This window comes from Zootoca vivipara, chromosome 7 (genome assembly GCF_963506605.1).
Source record: "Zootoca vivipara chromosome 7, rZooViv1.1, whole genome shotgun sequence".
NCBI lineage: Eukaryota > Metazoa > Chordata > Lepidosauria > Squamata > Lacertidae > Zootoca > Zootoca vivipara.
This window is the reverse complement of record NC_083282.1, coordinates 23,376,405-23,403,676: the sequence shown is the minus strand read 5'-3', so window position 1 is coordinate 23,403,676 and position 27,272 is coordinate 23,376,405. Positions and strand designations below refer to the sequence as shown.

The 27,272-nt window shown below is 47.0% G+C and overlaps 1 protein-coding gene across 4 annotated transcripts in view; it reads right to left on the bottom strand.

Annotated features, from left to right (window-relative positions):
- EVI5 (ecotropic viral integration site 5) overlaps positions 1 to 23,082 on the bottom strand; it is a 71,059-nt gene extending 47,977 nt beyond the window's left edge. Inside the window, exons 1-3 of one of the 4 annotated variants that reach the window (XM_035123801.2) lie at positions 22,771 to 23,082; positions 5,164 to 5,381; positions 232 to 421 (exon numbers count right to left, since the gene is read on the bottom strand). In XM_035123801.2, coding sequence (XP_034979692.1) covers positions 232 to 421; positions 5,164 to 5,312 — 339 coding nt within the window. In that variant the 5' untranslated portion in view covers positions 5,313 to 5,381; positions 22,771 to 23,082. Of the gene's footprint in view, positions 1 to 231; positions 422 to 2,372; positions 3,167 to 5,163; positions 5,382 to 22,770 lie in introns of those variants that run through there. The other 3 variants (XM_060276732.1, XM_060276734.1, XM_060276733.1) reach the window with 3 other exon arrangements.
- Positions 23,083 to 27,272: the final 4,190 nt, after the last annotated feature.

Sequence of the window (27,272 nt, the reverse complement as noted above, 5' to 3'; positions counted from 1 at the left end):
CGCACATGTTCTCATTTTTTTTTAAGAAGGATGTGATAGCAGAAAGGCGAAAAAGAAAAAGGCAAAAAGGCATAATATTGAACACGTAATTGAACACAATTACATTTTACTGTCTATCACAGTCTACGATGCCAGGCATTACAGTCTGAACCGCCAGATTTTAGAGAGTGATCTTTCTAAATGCAGACGCTGCCAATGACTGATGATGTTGATCACTGCCAATCAACAAACCTTAATTTGCTTCTCTTTCTTTTTGCGCACATCTTCCCAATCATTCACAATTCTTCCCCAAAGGATCCAGGAATCTTCCTCAAGGTGGCTGAGGTTGCTAGAAGCTGATGAACTAGAAACAAGTGAGGATCCGCTGTTTCTTCTTGACCCATCGACGGAGCGCAGCGATTTGCTGTCGGTCTCCAACAATCTGCGGTAAACACAAAACGCTTTGAATCTTCTGGACGAATTGAAAAGAACAGGCCAGATTTTGCATTTGAAATTGACAGCTCTGCCATGAACTAAACTTAAGCACGCTTGTTTGCATGACCTCCTTCATTACCCTTTGAGACTAAGCAAAGTAACAACCGAACCAAGTTAAAATATTTTAGCACTGGAATCAGAACCTTGTTCTTTGAAATGGTCTCCCCTCCCCCTCCCCCCCGGTAAGAGAGTATTTAATGACGCTCATGAGTCAAAAGGTATAATTATTAAAGGGAGAAATGGAACACACAGGTGTGGGTGGGTGTGGGTGTGTCACAGCCAGACTCCAAAAATGGAAAGGGGGCATTTGCCAGGAAGAATCAACAGGTATTGCAAAGGTCAAGTATGTCCCCTGCTCCGGATCTGACCATGTCTCCTCATCCCTATATTTGCAGTAATAGCATACACACATTTAGGGGAAATGTGTTTGCTGGTAATTCCATTCTAGTTGTAGCTAAGTATTAAGCACAACTTATAAGTGAGGCTGAAACCATGAACATACTAAGTAGTGACTAAGCCTCATTTAACAAATGAGTAAGTCCCGTTGATTGGACTGAACCGATGCTATCGTCATCATTATCATCTGCCAATAACTGGGGGAAAGTTCACTTTCCACTCCTCTTCTCGTCAGAAGCCCTATCAGCAGTTATATATTGCTTAAAATTTTGTTGTTCACTTGGATGTCTTATGGTTCTACTTTGGGACATTTGATTTATCAATGGCAGAATCAAATTCCAAACTATTTTCTCATTTGCGGTTTGCTCTGCTGAGATGCCCAAGTTAGTATTGTAACCTTTTCCCCAATGCACCCAATTCCCCTGCTCCATTCACAACCTCCTTTCTAAATATATTGGGCAAATGAGCTGAGATTACTAAACATAGCCTGCATTTTTCCTTTAAGGCAGCCTTTGCCAAGCTGGCGCTCTCCAGATGTTTTGGACTACAATTCCCATCACCCCCGGCCAGTCATGCTAGCTAGAGCTAATGGGAGTTGTAGTCCAAAAACATCTGGAGAGCGCCAAGTTCGCAAAGGCTGCCTTAAAGGAATAGCTGTTTGCTCATCAACTTTATAGAAATACTTTAAACACTTGTTATGCTGAAAAGCAAATACCCAAAATGCTTCTACATTTGCAGTTGTTGGCTTAATGAAAATTGCCAGTTAACAAAGAGAACGACAAATTCTCATAAATTGCCGAGGGAATTAGCCACCCATGATAGAACTAGACCACTTTATGGCTTAACATGAATCCAGGGAATATAGAATTAATGTCCTGGAGGTGGGAAAGGGGGCTTACAGCAAGCTTTCTGCTCCATTTCTACTTCCTTAGCTTTTTAGCATTTAAGATTATCGTAAGCTTATGAATCAGCTGTAACAGTAGTTTTTTTTTCTGCCACTGTTTATGTTCAAAGCAACCTTGCACTCAGTTAAAACAGCAATTTACCTGAACAGGCAACACATGCGGATTATCTGTAACTAAAAATTAGGGTAAGGCACAGGATGTCACAGGCAGTTGAGCAGAAGGGGAAAACAGAGAGAAAAGCAAGTACAAGGCTCAAATACAAGATTTGGAACGGTAACTCTTACCATCAGTGTGCAAAGACGGACTAACTTTTGAATATTAAGACATGGCTCATTAAATTTAATAATTTCTTACCCGACTTGTCTACAAGGCAAAACTGCTACGTTCCTTACATTTGAAAAACACAAAGAAAACCTTTCCCTTACAAGCAGTGCCATAAACAAGTCCAAACTCCAAATAAGCATAGAAAGTGCGGTTGCCTACCCTTGAAGAATAAAAGAAAGACTTCACCATAGCAAGTCATAATTTTGCAAACAGGACTGTGGCAAACGTTTGTATTTTGAAGTATTTATCCCAATTCTATGGTGTAATCCTTACCTTGATAAGTCCATGGCTCTTTTTTAATTCAGAATTTGCAGTTTATGATAACGTAAGCAGCCAGTAGAAAAGAAAACGACTTCATTTCCATCAATGATTTACGTTCCTCAAACAGATTCCTGATTGGTTAAGAATGAACCATTCCAATTTATATTGGAGGGGAACTTAACCCCGTGTAACTTTAAAAAATAAAGAAACCGAGTACTTGTCCAGAGAAAGGTTCCCTACTTCCTTTTTTTTCTCTCCACACTTCCGTTTTTGTCAAATCTTTTGCACATGCTCAGGTCAAAGTTTGTTTTCCACAGTGACGGAATGTGTAATCTGAATCCTGCAGAGCTCCGAAGAACTGTTAGGTTCATACATTTAGTGAGTGAACGCAGGCAATTCCTCAGGTTTCTAAGCAAGTTTTCAATAAGGCTTTCCAAACACTTGGTATTCCGCTTTTATCTCTTAGGATTAAATCTAAAGGAATTTCCCATTTTAAGAGCACACACATACCAGCACCTGAAAGTAGTTACTTCTGTTTTCTGAAGAATATAAGCGTTACTCAAACATTGAAAGAGAGCAAAAGTGAAACAGAGAATGGATGGACTAGGAGAGATCTGTGATAAAATGAAATGACACAAAAGGCACTCTAAAAGAAAAAGAGGACACACACACACAAAAACCCTACTGAAGTGTATAAATTAGAAAGATGGGCACATGGATGTATCCTTGTTGGCATTCATGATTTTTAGGAGGACAGATAAAACTACTGTTCTATTTGAGTGCTACAGGAAGAGAGGATTTAGAAGAAAATATATTCATCTTATTTGCCCAACACAGGACAGTCTCTCGGAGACTCACAATCAAATTAAGAAACAAAAATGGTTAAAAGCGGCCATCGAAAGGTAACAAATCAATACACAAAACATAAAACACCAGCTTCTTAAACAAAACAAAACAAAACATCACCAAACTAGAGGACACCAACCAACATACTGTACAGCCTTAGCACAGCAGGGCCATATTCCATCAAGAAAAAAATGATTTAAAATACTTGGGCAATGACATAGAAGGGATAGTTTTGACAGTGGTGATAAGGGACAGTTGATATACAATGAGTACCTGTAACACTCCTGTAGTTACACTGTTTATGCAGGGGTCCCCAAACTTACCTCGCCGAGGGCCTGTGCCACCAGCGCCGATCGTGCTGCGGGCTGGAGCACGCGCCCATACGCGTGACCACACACGATATTCGGCGCACTTCCAGGTTGCTGGAACACCGGAAATAGCTTGTGCGCATGTGCATGGGCCTCCTCCGGCCCGGACGTGCGCCAGAAATGACGCTTGTGCATGCGCACAAGCTATTTCTGACACTCCGGTGACCTGGAAGTGGGTAGCCGTGCCTTGCCGCGCCGTTAAGAGTGGGTGGCGGCAGCGGGCGGCGGGGGTTGCCGGGGGCCACATAAAAGAGCCTCGTGGGCCGCATCCGGCCTGCCGGCCTTAGTTTGGGGAAGCCTGGTTTATAGCAATCAACCACAACTACATACAGTGGTATCTCGACTTCTGAATGCCTCGACTTCCGAAGGTTTCAACTTACGAAGTCGGCAAACCCGGAAGTATTTTCGCCGCGCGCGTGTGGTCTGTGCATGCGTAGAAGCGGTGTGGGCGGCCTGCACATGCGCAAAGCCGCGCTTCGCGCATGCGCAAAATGAATACTTCGACATCCGAAGGTTTCGACTTATGAAGAGCGCCGCGGAACGGATCACCTTCGTAAGTCGAGGTACCACTGTAGCTTGCTTTGAATTGTGAATGTTCCTCCTGCCAGCCCCTGTGGGTGACACATGCGTCACAAACCAACCATAGTCTAGCTTGTCTTGTTGCATGGCCCCAGATCGTGGTTTGCTTTATCTGATTCAAACAAACTACACGTGGAAAACTAGAAAGACAAGCTAATGTTTGTTCTTGGCTTATTTTTCTGCTTACTACTCACAGTTGGTTTGCAACAAACAAGTTAACTATGATCTAGGTTCACAAGACAGGGGAAACTATTTGTGCTGCACGTAGCACCGGGGGGGGGGGCTGTGGGGGAAGCACAGTCACAAATTAAGCCATGGTTTGGTTTACCATGCGCACAAGGCCGAGGAAGAACACAAAACACCAAAGCACAGGGACCTTGATGAAGAGACATTGCTCAAGTCAATTGTATTTATAACTATTGTACTTTTAGGACCTTTTTTGCATTCAAGCCTATTGAGAAGGCATTAACAAAACAACATCAACAACAACAACAACAACAACAACAACAACTGAACTGCAGTCTTACACAACCCTTTATTGTGACAAAAACTATGGTCTGTCTGGTCGCGGAGGAATATGAAACTGAACCGCAATGCAAGGTATGTAAGTCTTGATTAAGAAATAATTCCCAGCGTTTTTCCGAAAAACCAGGTGGGAACTTGGGAGATTTAAAGGAAATTATATGTTCCACATCTTTGAACACAACTAGCTTAGCTTTCCAAGAAAGCACAGGAACGTGCTGTTGTTGTTGTTTTAAAACCAAGCCACCCACCTGCACAATTCGACATGCCGCAGGCTGCCCGGACTCACTCACCTGGCAGCAGACGCATATGACAGAACGGCTACACCCCAGGCTACTGGGATACCTTCCAAGCTGAGCTTATCGCCTTGCCAGGTAATTATACGGCTCGCGACCAATGGCCAGACTAATAAGCTGGAAAAACATGCCCCGCCCCTGGAACCGATTTCAGAACCTGAGCACCACCAGGAAAGCTAAGCTGCCACTCACCTGTTTTGCTCTTCTAATTTGGCCAATAGCTCCAAGTCATCGGGACTCAATTCCGCGGGGGACAACGGAGACATCGCTGGAGTCGAGAGCGTGGTAGAGGAGGATGCCGTGTGTAATGAAGCAGATGGACTTGCCACCTGGCTGGCCATTTGACTGACAGTGTTCTTCACCCATGAGAGAGTAGAACTCAGCTTCCCTGTAACCTTGTCTGTCGCCACCTGAGGAGGAAAGCAGACAAGGAGGCATTTAGCAGCTCCCTGGTCAGGAAGCGAAAGCACATAGCCATAGGTGTTTAGCTGGATCTCTCCCCCCCCCCCAATCTTTGTTTTTTCTCCTTCCCTTTCCATGCAACTGTAATTTGTTCAGCCACATAGAATCATCTCAGGTATCTACTCATGATCACTGGGTGCTTTTATTTAATGAGAAGAAAGAATTGATAGAAAATCAAGCATTTGACAAACCTAGACAGCATCTTAAAAAGCAGAGACATCACCTTGCCGACAAAGGTCCGCATAGTTCAAGCTATGGTTTTCCCAGTAGTGATGTATGGAAGTGAGAGCTGGACCATAAAGAAGGCTGATCGCCGAAGAATTGATGCTTTTGAATTATGGTGCTGGAGGAGACTCTTGAGAGTCCCATGGACTGCAAGAAGATCAAACCTATCCATTCTTAAGGAAATCAGCCCTGAGTGCTCCCTGGAAGGACAGATCGTGAAGCTGAGGCTCCAATACTTTGGCCACCTCATGAGAAGAGAAGAATCCTTGGAAAAGACCCTGATGTTGGGAAAGATTGAGGGCACTAGGAGAAGGGGACGACAGAGGACGAGATGGCTGGACAGTGTTCTCGAAGCTACGAACATGAGTTTGACCAAACTGCGGGAGGCAGTGGAAGACAGGAGTGCCTGGCGTGCTATGGTCCATGGGGTCACGAAGAGTCGGAAACAACTAAACAACAACAACAACAACAAAAACCGACATCTAAAGCTAATAAGACTTCCGCAAAAAGGTCTAGTCCCACAGCCAAATTTTACTAGCTGGCCTGCTCACAGATATCTTACCAGTAGTTTGCATGTTAACAAAGAAGAGAACCAGTGCGATGGATTTTTGACCCTTTTTTTTTTTTTTTAGGAAATCAAAGTTGTTGAACTTTTCTTGGGAAATCATGGGTAAAAAATACCCCCATAAATAGGACATTGCAGGAGGCAGGCTTCTGCTGGGGTGGGTGGGGGTGGGGGTGGGGAGAACCTCAGATAAGTGATTACTTTCAATGCTTTTCAATAATATTTGTGGATCTAAGGGGACCAGCCCTCCCTTGGCTACACCCATGACCTATTTCATATTTATAGTAAAAACAAAGGAGTTTTGTGGCACCTGAAAGACTAACTTTTTTTAATGGCATGAGCTTCTGCGGACTCAAACCTACTTCTTTAGATGCATGAAGTGAAATCTGAGCTGGCAGGTATATGAAGAAAAAAGAATCAAGGTGGGAAATGGATGGCAAAAAATTACAGCCGGTGATAATTAAGAGATTTAAATGTATGTTAAATACCTTTTATAGTAGCAGATGGGTGATCATTTTTTCTCAGCATTGCTGAGATGATGAGCAGTGAGATAGCCAGGTTTGCTTCAGGATTAACCATGAAATCATTCTTGGTTAAAACAAAACGAGATTTCAGGGAGCTCCAAAAAAGTGAATTATCACTAAAATGGCAAGCACAATTCAATGTAAAGTGATTCACACGGAGTCTTTGTTGTTGTTGCCAACTTCACATATAAACTAATGGGGTCTGTACAAGACTCCACTGAAAGATCAATGGATATGTTGATCCAGTGTGTGGCAGCTATGAAAAAAGGCAAATCCCATGTTAGGGATCATTAGGAAAGGGACTGGAAAAAACCTGCCAATATCACAATGCCATTATACAAATCTTATCTCTGCAATTGCAATCTCATGGGTGACGTGGATACCGTTAGGCAGTTGAATGTGCATGCGAACTCTGTCCGCACGGCCCCGGGGTATTGGTAACCCAAGCTACGCCACTGCATTCTGGTCCTCTCACCTCAAAAACGATGGTGTGGAGCCAGAAAAGGTTCAGAAAACAGGAACCAAAATGATCAAAGGGCTGGATCAACCCTCCTAAGATGAAAGGTGTGGGGCTTTTCAGTTTCGAAAGAAAGTGAGCATGGTTGGACATGACAGGGGTGCCTAAGATTGTGCAAGGTGTGGAGATATCTCTGGGGTAGTTTTTGTTACGGGAACGGTGTCACCATACCCTCCGACATGTCCCAGCACAAAACCAAGCCACACTCTCATGCAAGTCACGTGACCTGCGTTTTTAGGTGCTGCGATCTCACACGCTTTTGGGCGCCATGCTCTCACACGAGAACATGCCCACCCCAACGAGATGACTCAGCATGTGCCACAGAACCCCTAGGAGGGTTACATGGACCCCTCTGTGGTCTGCGGACCACCAATTAGGAACCACAATTGTAGGCATCTGCTTGGTCACTGTGAGAATAAGATGCTAGACTATACAGTGTAGACCTTTGACCCAAGTCAACAGGGCTCCCTTTATCAAGGATGCTGGATTTTTTGCTTTGCTTTGCTACAGGGTGAGCTGTGTACTCATCCTGCAGCCTGTTTGCTCCTGCAGGCCTCTGGTGCCAATGTTTGTCTCTGATTCACCTCCATAAATTTGAATACAGAGAACAATGCCAACCCGGAACAGACGGTCTCATTTGCCAGCCGTATTTACATGCAAGAGGTTTCTTCTTGTTGGTGATACTTCACAAGCCAAGAGATTTGTTTTCTTTGGCACAATGGAAGCAACCAAGAGCAAGGCAGAAATTGCTGTGTGCCAAGAAAAGAGAAAAACTTTCACTCCGAGAAAGTGCTTCTACATTAGTAGAACCCAAAAACACCAGGTTTTTTCTTTTAAATAGCCACTGACTGAACTTGAAAGGAGAAGTAAAAACTGCAGAAGTAAATATCCATAATTTTAATGTGCTAAAAAACCCCACAAAGCCTCAAAGAACAGCAAACGTTCCCTCTTCTTTTAAAGCAAAGACAGGTATTTATTCCCCCACAAAGCAAGTTTCCACAGAACTTGAAAATGTTGTTTGACCCGAGCCCAGGGGTTCTCTAGTTCACATGACTTCCTGAAGCTTTAATTTGAAATACGTCTGCAGAACTGCAAAATACAGTCACTATGTACCTGTAAATGCCAGCACAGGTTAGCATTTTTGTTTCTCAGGTAACATCATCGTCATGTTTAGCAAAAGCAAGAAAGGGGAAAGTGTCAAGGTACGCTTGGCCTTTCAAGTTTGTCTATTACAAGTGCTGGGCACAAATACCCATGTTTCCCCCTTTTTAAGACACCGTCTTATAACTTTTTTCCTCAAAAAAACACAGGGTGGCTTACTTTCGGTGGGATGTCTTATTTTTTTTTATTACCGGTATGGTTTTTACAGCTCAGGGCGCTGCTGGGCTCTCTTGAGTGCTCGGCGCTGCAGCAGCCACCGGTTCCGGGTGGCAGGCGTCCTTGGCCGGGACAGGCGGAGGCCGCTGGCTCAGGTGCTCTGCCTGCCGCTGCAAGGTGCTCCAAGCTCCTTGGCCAGGCCAGGCAAGGAAGATGCAGTGAGCCCAGCGGTGGCGGCAAGCACGGAAGCGGCAGGGACAGCAGTGGACGAGAAGGCGGAGCGCGGGGATGCAGACAGCAAAGCGGGAGCGCGATCAGCTGTTAAGCGGAACTCTTGGAGCGCCGCTTCACAGCTGATCGCACTCCTACAGTGCCGGCCGCATGGAGTGACTCTGTGAGTGGAGGTGCCTGTGGGGGTTGGTTTCCGCAGCGCGGAAGTATGGCTTATTTTCAGGGTATGTATTATATTTCTGAAATGCTTAAAAACCCTGCCATGGCTTACTTTTTGACTACGTATTTAAAAAAGGGGAAGCAGGGTATATCCAGGTTTCACACAGCAACCTACTGAAAATGCTCTTCGGAGACTTCACGTACAGACTCATTTAAGGGCCAAATCAGACAAGTTGAGGCAGCCTTGTTGTTTATTCACATGTCTTCTCTGAACCCACATTAAACAGAGGGTTGTTTTTGTTTTTTACAACTAAAAGGACACACGGAGAAGGAAAGTTGTACTTTCCCCTGCCTGTTGCCTCAAGCACTTTTCTGCCCAGATTTGCTCACTCCAGGTTTTGGAGTCAGCTGAAAAGAAGTTGCCCTTGGTGACAGATATTTAGTTTTCCTCACCGACATACCACTATTATTGTAAAATTTAATCTACTTAATACATGTACGGTACCAAATACGCTCTCTGTGTGTTTGTACATATATGTAAACGTGATTTTTACTCCTGTTAGTAGATGGTACAGAATGCAATGCTTAATGGATAGCTTTAAAGGAAATTGATTTACATTATGCATTTGGGTAAAAAATGTTCAGATTCCTGCATTGCAGGGGGTTGGACTAGATGACCCTTGGGGGTACCTTCCATCTCCACAAGCCTATGAACTCAATGAGTTAATAATGAATAGAGTCCATTGATTCAACAGGTCTACTCAGGGTAATAGTAAGCGTGTAAGTACACACTGTGCTCCTTCTGGGGTAGTTAGTCCCACACCGCGGGAATGACTTCGACCAGGTGGGCGTAGCCAATGGGTCTCAAACTCTTGGTGAGTTAGGGAGTTTCCCTGCATGTGAAGACAGACTCCAGCAGGTTGAGAGGACGAGACAAGTACAGTGGTACCTCTGGTTGCGAACGGGATCTGTTCGCAACCTGAAAAGGCCACATTCTGAAGCGCTGCGCTTGCGCAGGCGTGTGACGTAATTTGGTGCTTCTGCGCAAAGCACAATTTAGCACTTCTGCGCATGTGCGCACGCTGAACCCGGAAGCAACCCGTTCCAGGACTTCCGGGTTCGGCACGCCCGTATCCCGAAAAGACGCATCCTGAAGCGGACATAACATGAGGTATGGCTGTAGTGAGTCCAGTGGTCAAGAATGTGGTTTCTGCGTATGCTGTAGAGAGGGAAGTGAGGGGCAGGTGGGGCTCATCAAGCTGGGAAAGCAGCCAATCTCAGAGATGGAAAACTCTGGTCCTAAACCTCCGCTGCCTTGCGGAACATCTTCGGGAGAAAAAAAGGCTAAAGAGAAAACCCTACACAATTCCAGAGTGGAGTCCCTAAGATGGTTGGATGGCATCTTCTACACCTCCTTCCTGCAACTCCGACAGCCAAACACATTGCTCTGCTTTTCTTTGGACCACATCAGCGAGGACAATGTGGGGCAGGTCTTGTCTTCTGGGCAATCCAGGACCTCCGTACCCACTGTCCAGGCTTGTGTCCCGGGGAAGTCACTGCTGCTGCTGCAGTGGTTTGACTTCACCCTGGAGGCACACTCCATTCTCTCTCGAGACAGACGGATGCCAACAGCTCTTGCTTTTTGCTAACCTGTACCGGAAATCACTAGCCTCTCCAATACATTTTCTTGACTTATACAAAGCGTGTCAGATTTTTCATGACTCAATGTGGTTAATGGAATCCGCCCCTCAAAATTCATTGCTTTTATATCCAAACTCAAGTGTGAATGCATTCGAACCTATGTGAGGACAGCTGAAATGATGAGATGCGAAGAAAGAAAAGCACACCTTGGAGGGGGGGAAATATCACCTAGATTTTCCAGCGCGTAAACCAAGCGATGGTATAATAATAATAATAATAATAATAATAATAATAATAATAATAATAATTTATTGTTATTGGTCAAGTACATTTTCCAACATACTTGGAATTTGTTTCGGCTATATTGCAATATAAACACACACACACACTGTTCCACTCACAATACAAATAAGCAAAGAAACCCACCCATAATTGACCTCCCCTTCAGCTGCACATCTACAAATTTAACAATTTAATGGCACAAGGGAAAAAACTGTTCCTGTGCCTGGCCGATTTTGTATATGAAGACCTGTAGTGACGTCCAGATGGGAGTAAATCTAGCAGATGATGGCAGGGATGTAAAGGAGCTGCTGCAATTCTCTCTGCTCTCTTCTTAACTCTGGTAGCATAGATTGACTCTATTGTAGGCAAGCTGGCACCAGTTACCCTTTCTGCAATTCTTACAGCTCATTGGAGCCTTTTCTTGTCTGTCTTGGAGGCTGTACCATACCAAGCAGTAATAGAATTACAGAGAACAGTTTCAATGATGCTTCTGTAAAATTGGATCAACACTTCCTGGGGCAATTTAAATTTCCTTAGTTGACGCAGAAAATACAACCTCTGGTGGACCTTATTAATAATACTATTGATGTTGCTTGACCAATTTAACTTTTGAGAAATAATAATCAACGAATATTAAAGTGTTTGCCCTCCAATTCATCTCAAAGCACCCAGGAAATTCCTATATATTTGCTGGTAATCTATGGAAAATAGGAATACACAACAGGGATGAAAGATGGACCCTGATACTTGCCAGCAACACCCACCCCATATTCAGCAGTGCAGTTCCAAATGGTATCACACCATATCTGTTATATACCAGTCACCCCAACAAATGGCAGCCTTAGAAATTAACACACAGTGGTTTTGTCTTATTGTTTGCGCCCTCTGGATTAAAGACATAATCTAAGACAGGGGATACTAATATGTATTAAGAATGAATTTTCCAGTTAAGAATAAGTATATTCAAATTGCAATAAAATTGCTGGCTAGCGATGTTATTAGAAAGTTACCGGAACGCAAGATCCTGAATATCCTGTTTAAAAAACGAGATGGAAGATATAAGTTACTCCTTTTCACATTCAGCTCTTCAATATGACCAACCATTATCATATATTAATATATTTTTCTTTATTCTCTTTGAACATTATTAATTCAGTAAGTGGATTGTGGAAAATGGAGCTATTAAACCCGACACTTAAGAAAAGACTTCTGTTAAAAAATAAAATGAACTGACACAAAATTACTGTTTTAGATAAAAATTGGCATAGTCTTGTATTTGCAATGACCTAAAGATGAACTAAACTTTCCCTTTCCTGCACTATCAGGGTAAGCAAGATAATATCCAACCAATAAAAACAAACAGGCAGAGCAAAAACAAAAAGGTTGTAACAACTATAACCATCAGACAGCTCTTGTTAAATGGGAAAGCAGCCAAGCAGAAAACAATTTATACTCAACAAGAACTGAAATAAGATTTACAACGGAATCCTATCTTTGACGTGCAACTCCTGAATGAAACTATTAAATCAGGCCAGACGAATCTCTTTTTTTGATAAGTTACAAGCTTAGTGGATCTGGGGAATGTTGTGGATCTTGATTTCAGGAAGGATTCTCACAAAGTCTCCCTTGTTATTCTTGTGAAAAAGCAAGTAAAACATTGGCTGGGCAAGGTAACTGTTAGGTGGGTTTGTATAGCTGGTTGACTGACCGAAGCCCAAGAGTGCTCACTGATGGTTTCTTATCATCCTGGAACAAAGTGAGAAGTAGGGATGCCACCAGGGTTTTTCTGTCCTGGGCCCGTTGTTGTTCAACGTCTTTATAAATGACTTGGGCGAGAAGGAATTGAGGGGATGCTCATCAAATTTGCAGGTGACACCAAACTGGGATGGGTAGCTAATGCCACAGAAGACAGAATCAGAATTCAATATGACCTTAACAGAGAGGAGAACTGGGCCCAAACTAACAAATTAATTTCCATAGGGACGAATGTTAAGGTTCTACACACCTACGCAGGAATAACCAGCTGCACAAATATAAGGTGGGAGACAGCTGGCTTGCCAGTAAGTAGCACATGCGAAAAGGATCTAGGGGTCGTAGTGGACCACAAGCTTAACATGACTCAACAGTGTGATTCTGCAGCAAAAAAGCTAATGCTAGTCCAGGCTGCATCAATGGAAGTCTAATGCCCAGATCAATGGAAATCATAATAATGTTCTATCATGGGCATACCCAGCAAGGGGCGGGGGGGGGGGCAGCTGCCAGTGAATTATGTTTGGGTAAATAAATAAATAATAATTATTATTATTATTATTATTATTATTATTATTTATTTATACCCCGCCCATCTGACTGGGTTTCCCCAGCCACTCTGGGCGGCTTCCAACAGAAGAATAAAATAATCAATTAAAGATTAAAAGCCTCTCTAAACAGGGCTGCCTTCAGATGTCTTCTAAAATCTGGTAGCTGTTTTTCTCTTTGACATCCGGTGGGAGGGCGTTCCACAAGGCGGGCGCCACTACCGAGAAGGCCCTCTGTCTGGTTCCCTGCAACTTGGCTTCTTGCAATGAGGGAACCGCCAGAAGGCCCTCGGCACTGGACCTCAGTGTCCGGTAAAGTCAATTGTCCACATTAAAAACACAAAATCCTAGAAAGTCATGCACCAATTGCCTATTCCTAGTTAGTCTTCCTCTAGTCTTCATGCACCTCCTTAATACAAGCCCTGCCTTTCTATCCACTTCTTATCAACCATCTGCAGAAAAACCATGTAATTTCCCTCTAACCACAAAACACCAGGACTCAGCATCAAACAATGTGGAGACGGTGAGGAAATCGGGTCAAGGGGAAAACACAACAGTACCTGTGAGGGACAGGGGATATCGCGAAGTCCCTCCCCTCCTGAGTTCAAGCCCGTCCCCGAGCAAAGGGGAAAGCAGGGAGAGTTCCGATTCCAGTGGGGAAGCAGGAAGTCGTGTCCGAGGCTCAGGCAAGGTAGAGGAGCCAGGGTCCCAGGTGGGACAGGAAGGGGCAAGTAAGGGGGGAAGACCCATCCCCCCAACTCCAGAATTACGCAGGAAGAGGAGGGGCAAGAGGATGGGTCTGCCAAAGCTTTTGTGTTGGAGAAAGACGCGCCAAAAGCCATTAGGAGGTTCTGAAACCGACTGACAACATCGCTCCGTGTAAATAGCAATGACTTGAGCACTGTAAATACGCAGCACCAATAAAAGAATAAAATGCAGAGCTGCGTAGCGTCGTTACTCTGAAGTAGTCCACTCCGGCCACTGTGACAGCAACCTCCTAATCATTTTTGGGCTACTTTGGAGTTGCCGGGATGAGCGTGTCAGAGGCGGAGAAGTGGCGGCAGATCGCTGAGCAAGCCCAGCTAGAACTGCAACAGCTGTCGCTGCAGGCGCAGGGAGAATTGAAGGCAGCTAAAGAGGAGACTAAGAAGGTCCAGGACGACCGGCTACAACTTGCGGAACAGGTGAGAGAGCTCCAGGAAAAAGAGCAGCATTTAAGGGCGGTGGCGGTAGACCTCCAAAACAAGCTGGATGCAGAGAAAAACAAGGCGGGAGGGGCACCCCAAGTCCAAGTGCTGCCAGGAAGGAGAGCCGGGACCCTAGTAAGCAAGTTCAATGGAGACCCGAAGGAGTTTCAGGGCTTTGAGACTGAGATTGTGTATGCTCTTGAGCTGCACCACGATGAGTTCCCTGATGATGAGCACAGAGTAGCGTTTATTGTGGAGCACCTTACAGGGGCGGCCAGGGAGTGGCTAAGACCGTTAATTGCAACAAGGAATCCTTGCATGAAGAATGTCAAACTATTTCTAGAAGGTTTGAAAACGATGTATTCGTCCGATAGTCATATGGACCAGACTAAGGAGGAACTTCATAATTTACGCCAAGGAAATATGACAGTTCGCGCGTATTGGGCGAAATTCACCATGCTGGTGCACAGATTGGGGTGGGATCTGGAGTCTGCCCCAATGCAAGCGGCGTTTTACTTGGGGTTGCATGAGGAGGTGAAGGATGAGCTCTCGAGAGGTCCAAAGCCCAGTAATATGGATCAACTGAGCAAAGCGGCTCTGGCGGTGGGGGTGAGGCAGGAATCCAGATGGAGCGACAAGCAAGCAACGCGCGCAAAGCGGGCTTGGTTCCCACGGTCGCAGGAGAAGCCACTCCCTCAACAACCCTTTCAAGCCACGCCTGGGGCCAGTCAGGACCAGGAACCCATGCAGATTGATAGCGCGCGCGCGCGGGCTTTTCAAACCCCAGCGGCGCCAAGACGCAAGGAGGGAAGGGGTGGGAATTGCTTTCTCTGCAACTCCCCCCAGCATCTCGTCAGAGACTGCCCACATCGCAGGGAGTGGCAAGGAAAGGCGGGAACGGTTGTGCCCTCCCCCACTGACGCAGCACCACAGCAGGGAAACGGGAAAGCCTGGCTGCAGGAGACAAGGGGCGGCAGCCAGGCACAGTCAGCAGACAACAGCCCCAGCCCACCCACCCGCACAGAGAGGAGCAGAGCCAGCCCACCCCTCCCAGAGCAGGAGTGGTTCTAGAAGTGACGCTCACGCTCCCAAATGGCTATCCATTGACGGTCCTCGCCATAATTGACAGTGGTGCCTCAGCCAACTTCTTCTCGAGAAACTTTGCAGAAGAGCACCAGATCCAGCTTCTGCAGCTGGATTTTCCTCTGCACGTGGCAACCATTGACGGCAGAGAGCTGCTGGGAGGGGCCATCACTCATCAAACCCCCCCCATGAGAATGACGGTTGGAAGGCACTCAGAGACACTGGCATTCAACGTCACCACCATCTCAGACCCCCCAATCGTTTTGGGCATGAGCTGGCTGGCGCGCCACGACCCCTCCATAAGTTGGCATCAGAGATGCATCACTTTTGGATCGGACTTTTGCCTGGAACATTGCATGCAGCACCAACCAGGGGAGGGGCCTCCGATAGCCACGGTGGCCACCATGCACGTCAAAGGGGGTGAGGCGATACCCAAACCATACTGGGACCTGCAGGAGGTCTTCAGTGAAGCGGAGTCCGACCACCTGCCCCCACACAGGCCTTTTGACTGCCAGATCAACCTGGTGCCTGGGGCAACTATACCCCCAGCCAAGCTGTACGCCATGTCAGACCAGGAACTGGAGGATCTGCGCGCTTTTATCGACAAGAACCTCAAGCGGGGGTTCATCAGAGAAAGCAAGGCAGCAGGGGGCAGCCCGGTCTTCTGGGTGGACAAGAAAGACACGCAACAGCGCCGTCTTGTGGTGGATTTTAGACGGCTGAATTCGGTGACAGAGCCAGTGGCTTTCCCCATGCCCAGAGTGGATGATCTCCTGACAGCGGCACGCAGAGGCAAGATTTTCACCAAGCTAGACCTGAGGGGGGCGTACAACTTGATCAGGATCCGGGAAGGCGATGAGTGGAAAACCACGATGTTCACGCCTCTGGGCTCTTTTGAATATCTGGTGATGCCCTTCGGGTTGCAAGGGGGCTCAGCATGCTTCCAGGCCTTCATGCACCACGTCCTGGGGTCCCTACTCTTCAGGAAATGCTTGGTCTTTCTGGATGACATCCTTATTTACTCCAACGACCCAGTGCAGCACGTGAAGGACGTCAGGGAGGTGTTACAGCGCCTGAAGGAGAACCACCTGTATGTGAAGCTGGAGAAGTGCAAGTTTCACACCAAGGAGGTGGACTTCCTGGGCTACAAGCTGTCAGACAAGGGGCTGGCAATGGACAAGGACAAGGTGCAGACCATCCTGGACTGGCACAGCCCCAGGACGCGCAAAGATGCCCAACGCCTACTAGGCTTTGCCAACTTCTACAGGAAGTTCATCAAGAACTTCTCTCGAGTTACGGCTCCCATCACTGACTGCCTGAGAGGCAAGCAGAAGTTCAGGTGGACACCAGAGGCGCAAGCAGCGTTCGAAAGCCTCAAGAGGGTGTTCGCCTCAGACCAGAACCTGTTCCACGTGGTTCAGGACGCGCCCCTACGCATTGAAACAGATGCTTCTGATAAGGCTGTGGGCGCCATTTTGTTGCAACTGGACGCCAACAGAGAGTGGAGACCCTGTGCCTTCTTCTCCAGGAAGTTGACCCAGCCCGAGCGAAACTACACAGTTTTTGATCGGGAACTTCTTGCGATCCACGCGGCGTTCCAGCACTGGAGACACTTCCTGGTGGGCGCCAAGCACCCCATCCAGGTGTGCACAGACCACAAGAACCTGGAGTTCTGGAGAACTGCCAGGGTGCTCAACCAGCGGCAGATACGGTGGGCGGAGTTCTTCTCGAACTTCAACTTCTCCATACACTACATCCCAGGAGAGCAGAATGTCAGGGCGGATGCCCTCTCCCGCAAGCCAGAGTACATGGAGGAGGAGGCGCCACCAGCCCCAAGGCACATTTTCCCCCCGTCGGCATGGTCCTGCGGAGCAGCAGTGGTGAGCGAGGCAGAACTCACAGCACTGACGGCAGCGGATGAATTTGCCAACCGCATCTTCAGAGAACTGAGAGGGGGGAGGGAGCAGGCAAAAGACTTTGCAGAACGCAGAGGGCTGCTTTTCTACAAGGGTGCGCTGTACCTACCCACCACCCAGCTTCGACGTACGGTCCTCAAGCAGATGCACGACAACCCTACAGCGGGGCATTTTGGAAGGGACAAGACCACTCACCTAGTCATGAGACACTTCTGGTGGCCAGGGGTGAGGGAAGATGTTCGAGACTATGTAAGGGGCTGTACCACCTGCCAGCGGGCGAAGGTGGTCAGAGCAGCGCCACCAGGGTTGCTGGAGCCCTTAGCCACACCACACAGGCCGTGGGAAGTGGTGTCCATGGACTTCATCACAGATCTGCCTTCGTCCAGGGGTAAGACTGCAGTGTTGGTGGTGGTGGACCTCATGTCCAAAATGTGTCACTTTATACCGTGTGCCAGGGCAGTCTCGGCAGAAGAGACAGCCAAACTGTTTGTTGATCACATTTTCAGACTGCATGGATTACCTTTAAGGGTTATTTCGGATCGTGGCCGCCAATTTGTTTCCAGGTTCTGGCGGCGGCTCATGAACCTCCTGCAGGTGGAGGTCAGCTTGTCGACGGCTAGACACCCGCAGACCAACGGACAAGCGGAGAGGGTCAACGCCATTCTGCAGCAGTACCTGAGATGCTACGTCAGCCAGCGGCAAACGGACTGGGTGGATCGCTTGCCACTAGCAGAATTTGCCTACAACAATGCAGTGCACGTCTCCACAGGGGTGTCGCCCTTTAAGGCCAATTACGGGCGCGACCTCAGATCTTTCCCAGAGAGGGAGAGGGAGGAGGAGGAGGAGGGCCCACAGGCTGAGGATTGGGCAGAGGAACTGGAGACGGTGCACCAGCAGCTCAGAGAACACTTGGAGAGGGCCAAGGAAGCGTACAAAAAGGGGGCAGATCGCCACAGGCGACAAGGGGAGGTCATCAGGGTGGGGGACAAGGTGTGGTTGTCCTCGGAGGGCCTTCCCACCAGAGGGAGGTGCAAAAAGCTGGCACCCAAATGGCTGGGCCCCTTCACGGTCACGCAACAGGTCAACCCGGTGGCATACAGGCTGGCACTGCCAGAGGACATGAGGGTGCATCCAGTGTTTCATAGATCGCTGCTGTCGCCGTACAGGGAAAGCAGCAGGCTCAGAGACAGCGAACAAACCCCCGAGGGAGGGGGGGAGAGGGAAAGCAGGGAGCAACTCAATGAGGCCACGGCCATCCTGGATTCAAGGTGGGGGGTGGGGGGCCTGGAGTACCTCATGGCATGGGAGGATGCTCCACCGTCCCAGAATGAATGGGTTCCCGCCACTCAGATACAGGAGGAATTCTTGGTGGAAGAATTTCACGCCCTCTTTCCCCACAGACCCAAGCCCTGGCACATGGAAAGGGAGGGGGAGGAGGAGGAGGCACGGGAGAACAGCTCACCATGGCGCTGGGAAGCGGAGTTTGAGGAACCGGAGGATGAGGTATGGGTGTCGCCAAGATCCACCCAGTCAGAGGAAGGAGCAGATTGGCAAAACATTTTTACCCCCACCAGCTCTGACGCCACGGACTTTTTGGGATTCCCGTCCTCCCAGGCGGAAGGGGGGGGCTCGCAGGACTGGGGGGAGGTGTTCACACCAACGGGCTCGGAGAGCACCGAGTTTTTAGGCTTCCAGTCGTCACCGACACATGGGGGGGGCCTGGGGAGGGGTGAAGGAGAGCTTGGGAGGGGGGTGGATGTGAGGGACAGGGGATATCGCGAAGTCCCTCCCCTCCTGAGTTCAAGCCCGTCCCCGAGCAAAGGGGAAAGCAGGGAGAGTTCCGATTCCAGTGGGGAAGCAGGAAGTCGTGTCCGAGGCTCAGGCAAGGTAGAGGAGCCAGGGTCCCAGGTGGGACAGGAAGGGGCAAGTAAGGGGGGAAGACCCATCCCCCCAACTCCAGAATTACGCAGGAAGAGGAGGGGCAAGAGGATGGGTCTGCCAAAGCTTTTGTGTTGGAGAAAGACGCGCCAAAAGCCATTAGGAGGTTCTGAAACCGACTGACAACATCGCTCCGTGTAAATAGCAATGACTTGAGCACTGTAAATACGCAGCACCAATAAAAGAATAAAATGCAGAGCTGCGTAGCGTCGTTACTCTGAAGTAGTCCACTCCGGCCACTGTGACAGTACCCCATGACTTTTCAATATGCACCTGACAGTCACTCCCCCAAACATTGATGTGAGCTTCTCTGGCCATGCTCAAAATCCCAGCAACCATCAGAAAAACTACCGGTAAAAAATAGTGTCAAAATGTAAGTAAATCTCAAACTAGACTATAGAAGCCTGCCGCAGCAAGGTAACAAGTGCTGAGCTGCCTTAGGGACAAATTGCATGCTATGCTGGGAAATCTTTGATTGGATCTCCTGGTGTTTTGAGTTTCTTTGTTTTAAAACAATTGCATGCAGGGAAAGAAGATGCTGATTTGATCAGTAAAGCAGCATTGAAAAAATGCAGCAGGAGGGGGAAGGTTACCTCCCTCAGTCTCTAAATAACCCTTTTGCAAAAATACTGTCTGCTGAGCTGATTTGCAGGGGGGGGGGGAAGAGAGAGAGAGAGAGAGAGAGAGAGAGAGAGAGAGAGAGAGAGAGAGAGAGAGAGAGAGAGAGAGAGAATGAGAATATGCAGACATGATACAGGCACTTAAATATTTCCCTGTGGAGCAAATACCGGTAGCAGCGTGAGAGCAGCAATTAAGAATGGGAAAATTGTGCAAGGGAAAGTGTGTTAAACAACATCTCCACCCCCGGCACCAGAATCAAATCAGTGCCCCCCCCCTTGCCCAATCCAACTATATTTAGTACTGTACAGACAACGTGAGACCAGTGATAATAAACCAACTGTAATGTGTGGCTTGGCCTTCAGCCTATCTCCCAGAGTATTTAAGTTGGATATCCTAGGGCGATACCCCCCCCCTCTTTTTAACTCAGCAAGCAAACATCGTTGTTCCAACTGGAGCAAGCTTTTGTTTTTCCCTCAAGGTCAGCTTTCTCCTCCCTACAAAGACGCCTGCACAAAATAAGATTTCGGCCTCCTTCCCACTCCACTCGCTACTCCGTGGGGGAATTCCAAACACCCACTGTCTGCAGCTTTCCCCACATCTTTGTGGGTCAGCTAAGCCCCACAGGCAAATCAAGAGTGGGAGTAGGGAGGGGAAATGCCTCTATCCCTGTATACACACTGCCTCTAGATTCTGAAGTCCATCGTTTTCGGCTATGCTGAATGATGCATTTTCACCCAGGCCTCCATCATTGGTTTGAGCAACCCTCGCCGATCTGAGCATGCACCTCTGCTTTAAACATCATTTATTCTCTCAAAAGTTTCATCACGGTATCTTTTGGGGTGAATTTTGGAGGAAACATAAACTCTTCGAAAAGCAAACTGAACTTCCCGGAAAGCTATCCCGGACTGAACCTCTCGGCATGCCGAGTATACAAATAGCTGACTTAACAGGGATTTTTAAAAAACACCTTTTTTTAAAAAAACAGGAAGTGGGTTATTATTCTGTGGAAAAATGACAATATCCTTATGCAAGCTCATCACTCTTATGCAAGCTTTCTGGTTTAGAATTAGTCAATCTGAAGATCATGTCTGTCCAAATTGCAACTCTGCAGAAGAACATTTGGTACATGAGTATTTATAATGGACAAACCCTGTTTTGAACTATAGTAGCGAGCAAAGACTCAGACGGATCAATATTTCCAGTGCCTCGGGGGATGCAGGAGGATCAGTCACTTTTAAATATCTAGCATCTTCTGAAGGACCACCTCCTCAATTCATTCTACTGCCATTTAAGGAGGAGATAGGCATCAGTTAACATGGTTCGTGTAGAAACTTGTATTGATTCTGTTAGGTGCTTGCAAGCCAGCTGAAATCAACATGTTACCCCTCGTAAAGGCCACTGGGCTCAAACTAGATGTCTTGGGTAATTCACTCCCCCAGGCAAGATCCACACTTATCAACAGAATCTCTCTTCTTCCACTGCAAGGGTAATGGAATCTTCTTATGAGAATGAGCAGTATCAGTAATAAAAACATTGCTGTTATCCCAGAGCGTCCTATGGGATACCATAGCTGGGCAAAGGGAAGGGGAAAAAGCAGCTGAGGGGAAATGGTTCCAAGCCTTAAACAGGGAAAACATACCAGTCTCCGTAATGGGTGGTGCAACCAAGCCAAGTCAAAAGGACCAGAGGCCTAGAGCTTATTTTTCCAAAACAGTGTCTCGGACATACTTAGGCTTCTCTAAGGAACTAACTCCACGCCTGAGCTCCTTTGGGGCTCTTCCCTCCTTCCTCCTCATCTCAACCAACTGTTTTGCAGGAGAGAATGCAGAGGTGTTAAAATGCATGGCATCATGTGTGCATGTATGTAGCTTGCCGCTGCCATAAAAGGATCTGCAAAATGGGCACATCTGATTTAAGACAGCTCCACCTCTGATCAAGAATTACATGCAGGATAAGAAAAATTCTTCTTTGCCATATGTGGTTGGGATGGGATTGTGGGGGGGCCCTCGTGGACCTAGTGCGGACTGACAAGAGCCACTCAGTTCTTAGGTCGGGGGAAAGTTTCGTATATCCCCCTTCCCGTACATGCATCCCATGGGTTGAAATCAATCCTCAACAACTGAGCTACAAGGCTGACCTTTTGTGTCACGCCATCTGCGGGTGCAACCTTTCTGTGGTTAAGCAGAAAGCGCTCTGCCCGTACTCAGGGGCACTCCTGCGGATGGCTGAGCATCTGTAAGGAAAAACCCGGTCCCATCTCTGAGGGATTACCGGTATGTCCTGTCTGATAAAGCCGGGTCAGGTCCCTTCACTTGGAGCTGGTGCTCAGCCTGGGAGAACCAAGAAGGGGCGTTGCCACAAAGACTAACCACAGACACACACAACACAGGGGTCGTTCCCCCACCGCAGAGAGGAAATCCGGTGGGTGGAAAGGAGGAGGAGGAAACCCCGACGAAATCCCGCACCAGCGCAAGCAGCGCGCTCTCCGATGTTTGCTCTGTTGCGATTCCTTTTGCAGCCAAGCGCCTGCAAGACGCGGGGAAGGGAGAGCATTCAGAGCAGCCCTCTTTGCGAGGCCACAACAGGCCCGAGGAGACAGAGAAAGAAAAGAGAGGGGGGGAGACGTCCACACCTTCCTGTCATTCGCGTCTCTAGGGCGCGGCGCGGCGACGGGGCTCCGTGCGCCCCTGGCCCTCTCCAAGGCCACCGGGCTCCCCCACCCTGGCACCCCTTCCCCCGGGGTGGTGGGTGGGTGGGCTCTTCCCATGGGGTCTCTTCCTCCTCCCTGGGGTGCAAAGGAGCGATGGGGGCCAGAAGGGGCGCCGCTCGCTCACCTTGGAAGCCTTTGCCGGGGAGAGGAGGCGAGAACATCAGTTTCCTGGGCAGCCAGGCCGGCCCGGAGCCGCCGCCGCCGCTGTTTCCTCGGAGCTCGCCGCCCGGACGGCGTCCCGCCTTTCTTGGTCCTCTCTTTCCCCCTTCCTTCCTTCCTTCCCTCCCTCCTTCTCTCTCCACCCTTTCTCGAGCAGCTCCAGCCTCGAGAAAGCGGGCCACGTCCCTGGGAGAGACCCGCGCGCAGGCGCACGCGCCCCCTCCGCCGTCGGGGCAGGCGACTCGAGGCTGGACGAGAGGGCGAACGGCGAGGAAGGGAACGCCGCCGGGCAGCCGGGCTGCAACGCCCCGCGGGTTGGCTTGGGAGGAAGGCCGGCCTCTCGGCGGGGGCCGGGGCTGCCTTCCCTACCGAGGAAATAATGCAGGCTGCACGGCATCAAGCAGCCGGGCAGGTTTTCTCGCGCGTGGTTTGGCTGCCTTGAATGCTAGCTCGCTTCTCTGTTTTCTCCCGGCGGGGAAAAGGGAGAATCTCCTTAGGAGAAAACAAGATCTATGATGGGAACTGTGTTGTCATAACACATGGGTTCTTCCTAACCATACTTCTTCCCCTGCTTCTTCCTTCCTTCCTTTGCTTCTTCCTCTTCTTCTTCTTCCTCTTCAATTTCTTCTTCAAATTTGTATACCACCCCATAATAAAATATTTAAAATTTTAAAAAAATCCGTTTACACAATTGCCTTCAGACGGTTCTGGGGTCAGAGAACTCCATGCCCTCCAACATTTCTCCAACGAAAACAGAGACATCCTAGCACACCCTCCAACATTTCTCAGATGAAAATAAGCGTGTCCTAAGGAAAAGCAGGACATTCTGGGATCAAACCAGAAACCGGAATGGCTATCCGGGACTGCCCCTGGAAAAAAGGGACACTTTCGCTTTCTTTGCAAAATTTCAACAGCAAAATAGTTTTTGAGCTTTTTAATGGGAAATTGCCAAAATCAACCTTAATTAGAATCGTAATATAAAACCATTCTTTCACTCTCCCTTTTTCGCAGACACACGCAAGCAGTTCAATGATCCTCTTTGACATTTCCCAAAGCCCTCCCCCCTGTGCTAACCTCTAGAGTGGCACCATTGAGACTCCCAGCCTGTTTGTGTGAGTGTACACAAATGCGTTTGGGATGCCAAACTTGGTCTTTAACCCAGGTGAAATCATAGCTGCCAAGTTATCCCTTTTTTACAGGGATTTTCCCTTATGCTGAATAGGCTTCCTCGCGAGAAAAGCGAAAACTTGGCAGCTATGGGTGAAATAAAGCCTAGTTTCATCGCTGTCCCAAGTCAGGAGATCCCAGTTTTGTTGGGCCAACCTATTACCAAACCAGGTAGCGACACTCAAAATTCATTTATTATTACTTTTCCATTTATTAGACTTTAATTAAAGTCACTTGTCACCCAAAAGTCTAAAATAAACAAAACCTCAGCCTTCCCCTAGTCCAAAAAATGTAGGAAGGTTCCAGCCACTAAACAAGGCAGGAATCCTGTACGGACAAGGGAGTTAGCCTCATCTGCTAATGTTTGTGCACTGAAATGTTTTTAAAGACTCAGGAGCAGATGGGTTGATTTAAAACATGGCAGCTCTAATTAAAGGCATGCATATTAATGGTTTTTTTTAACTATTTTGCTTCTGGTATGTTACCATAAGAAAATGAAAACATTAAAGGTAGCTTTTCCTTCCAACATGGGAAGTAGCTTTGATTGGTTAAACTGAAAGTTCTATTTTTTTAATTAGTGTTTGGGTTAAAAGCCAGATTGTTAAATGGCTAAACTTCTTGAGTGTAGTGACAGCACCAACAACACAAATTCATACATACCTTTTTTTGCTACAGAATATAGCTTCGTGTCAAGGAAATCTTTTAATACGGTACTGTACTTCCACTCAAGTTACTGTGAAACAACCTGGAGCCGTTACCTCATTGCATGAGGCGTACATCAGCAATTTAAACTAGCCTCTATTATTATTTATTAAATTTCTATACCACTCTTCATCCGAAGATCACGGGGCAGTGTACAATATAGAAACACAAAAATACATAGCATAATAACAAACCAAAACAATAACCACTCCAATACAGTTTAAAAGGCCAAAGCACAAGTCAGCCTTTTTCTTTAAGAGGGACTTAGTGATATTCAATTCATCAAAGAATTGGGCTATATAAATTAGTCGACCTAGCCTCAGTGCCTGTAGCAAAACAAAACGACAGAGTGGTATTCAACTAAGTTTTACCCAGCATAGACCTACTGAAATTAATGGACCTAACTTAGCCATGTTCATTGATTTCAATGAGTCTACGATGAGTACAACTTATTTGAATATGTCATTTATACTACTACACAAAGCATAACTCCTAGAAATAACAGTATCAGAACGGGCCCTAAACTTTTTGATAACCAATAAAACTATATTCTACAGAACCATATTTACAAAAGTGAATAAAACCCAACCGTGTAAGTGTGTTTCTACTTATTTCATAAAATTTATATACTGTTTGATTGTAAACAAACAACCCTCAAAGCAGTTTGGTTCTAAACTTTCACTAGGACGTGATTCTGAAAGTTAAGGAGGAGGGACAAAATCACTTTAAGTAGATTATTTGTTGCCCTCTCACAGAACCTTTAATACTGGACTTGTATACATATTTTTTTTTAAAGAGCACAACAACTACTAGCTAACTGGGTTGTATCCAACATTAGTCATACTCGGAATAAAACCATTGAAATTAGCAAACATAATTTAACTTCATTGGCTTTGAGTAGAACTTGGTTGACTACAACCAACTATCACATTAGGGCACACAAAAACCCTCCATTTCATTTTAAGGACTTTAATGTATAAAGCTTATATTAAAAAAATACTTTTGTGCTTTCTACTGCCTTGAAACCCCTGCACCTGGAGATAGTATCCCTTGTAGAAGAAACGAGCATTTCTCAATGCTAAATGACACACCCCAAAATGGAAAAGGGGCTTTAGGGCTTATATAGATAACTCACTCCATCCCCCAGAAGAGGCGGAGCTAGTGACTTGGCTGGATTCCTCCTACAGTGGTACCTCGGTTTACAAACACAATTGGTTCCGGAAGTCAGTACTTAACCTGAAGCGTACTTAACCTGAAGCAAACTTTCCCATTGGAAGTAATGGAAAGTGGATTAATCCGTTCCAGACAGGTCCGCGGAGTACTTAAACTGAAAATACTCAAACTGAGGCGTACTTAACCCGAGGTATGACTGTATATGGAATTATCATGTCTGCTGTTCTGTTCAGCATAGCATTGGTTGGGGAGTTCTAATAGATTACGGGATAATAGGTGTTTAAAGATCATGGGACTGATATTTACTTGAGAGTGGGAATTCAGTGAAATTTACTTATGAGTAGACGTAGAGTATACCTCTTAGCCTTTTCTTCTCCTGAAGATATCCTGCAAAGCATTGCAGGTTTAGGATCAGAGTCTTGAAATTTCTGGGTGAGGTGGGAACAGTGAGGAAAGAGGAATAACTTTTGAGCAGCTGGAGCAAGGACCACTGCTTCAGTAAGTGCAGGTCCAGAGAGGCAGGAAGGCAGAGCAGTGAATGAAAAGCAGAAGGTGAAACAGAGTCAGGTTCTGGGTTCTGTGTTGAGAGCTCAGGTGTTCAGGTAGCAAAGTGACTTCAGCATCATACGACATAACTGCAATCCGCATAGAATTGGAGTGGCAGAACCAAGGTGGTCCCTGAAGCCCTGTGTTTATTTGGCTTTCTGCCCGAAAGCTTCAAACCATTTTTTGGCACTGAATAGATAGATGTTCACTGGTAGAGCGTTTGCCTGCATGTTGAAGGTGCTAAATTGAATCCGCCTGGAACCCGGGAGAACTGCTGCCACTCAGTGTAGACAAGACTAGATTAGATGGACCAATGGTCTGACTTGGTAAAAGGCAGCTTCCTAGGTTACTATGGCATGTTTTTCCTAAAGACTAACATAGCCATGTCAGAGCCTTGGTGCAGTACAGTCTTTGAAAGACTTTGGCCCGTTTACTGTAATTAAATTTAGACTCTTGATTGAATCTGCCTATCTCCAGAGGACATTCCTATTGGAATGTTGTCTTGATTGTATTACATTTTTCCTGTGCTAAGGTGATCAGGACTTAGGACTTCATCTCCCTTGAGGTGATAACTTAATACAATATTCATGCTACTGACAGCCTCCCTTGCTTTGCTTGCATAGGAGAGCAAAACAGCACTGTTTTAAACTATTATAGTAGGCAATATCAGAGCGCTGAGTCTCCTAGGCTCTTGTAGCCATTAATAGTTGAATGTGTCCTGTCCTCTTTCAAAACTGTCCAAGTTGGTGGCCATTACTGCTTTCCGTGGAAGCAGATTCTATGTGCTATAGAAGTAGCGTATTTTGTCTATCCTGAATCTCCCAACATTCAGCTTCACTTAAGGGTCCCTGGGGTTTAGCATTTTGAAAGCAGTTTTCT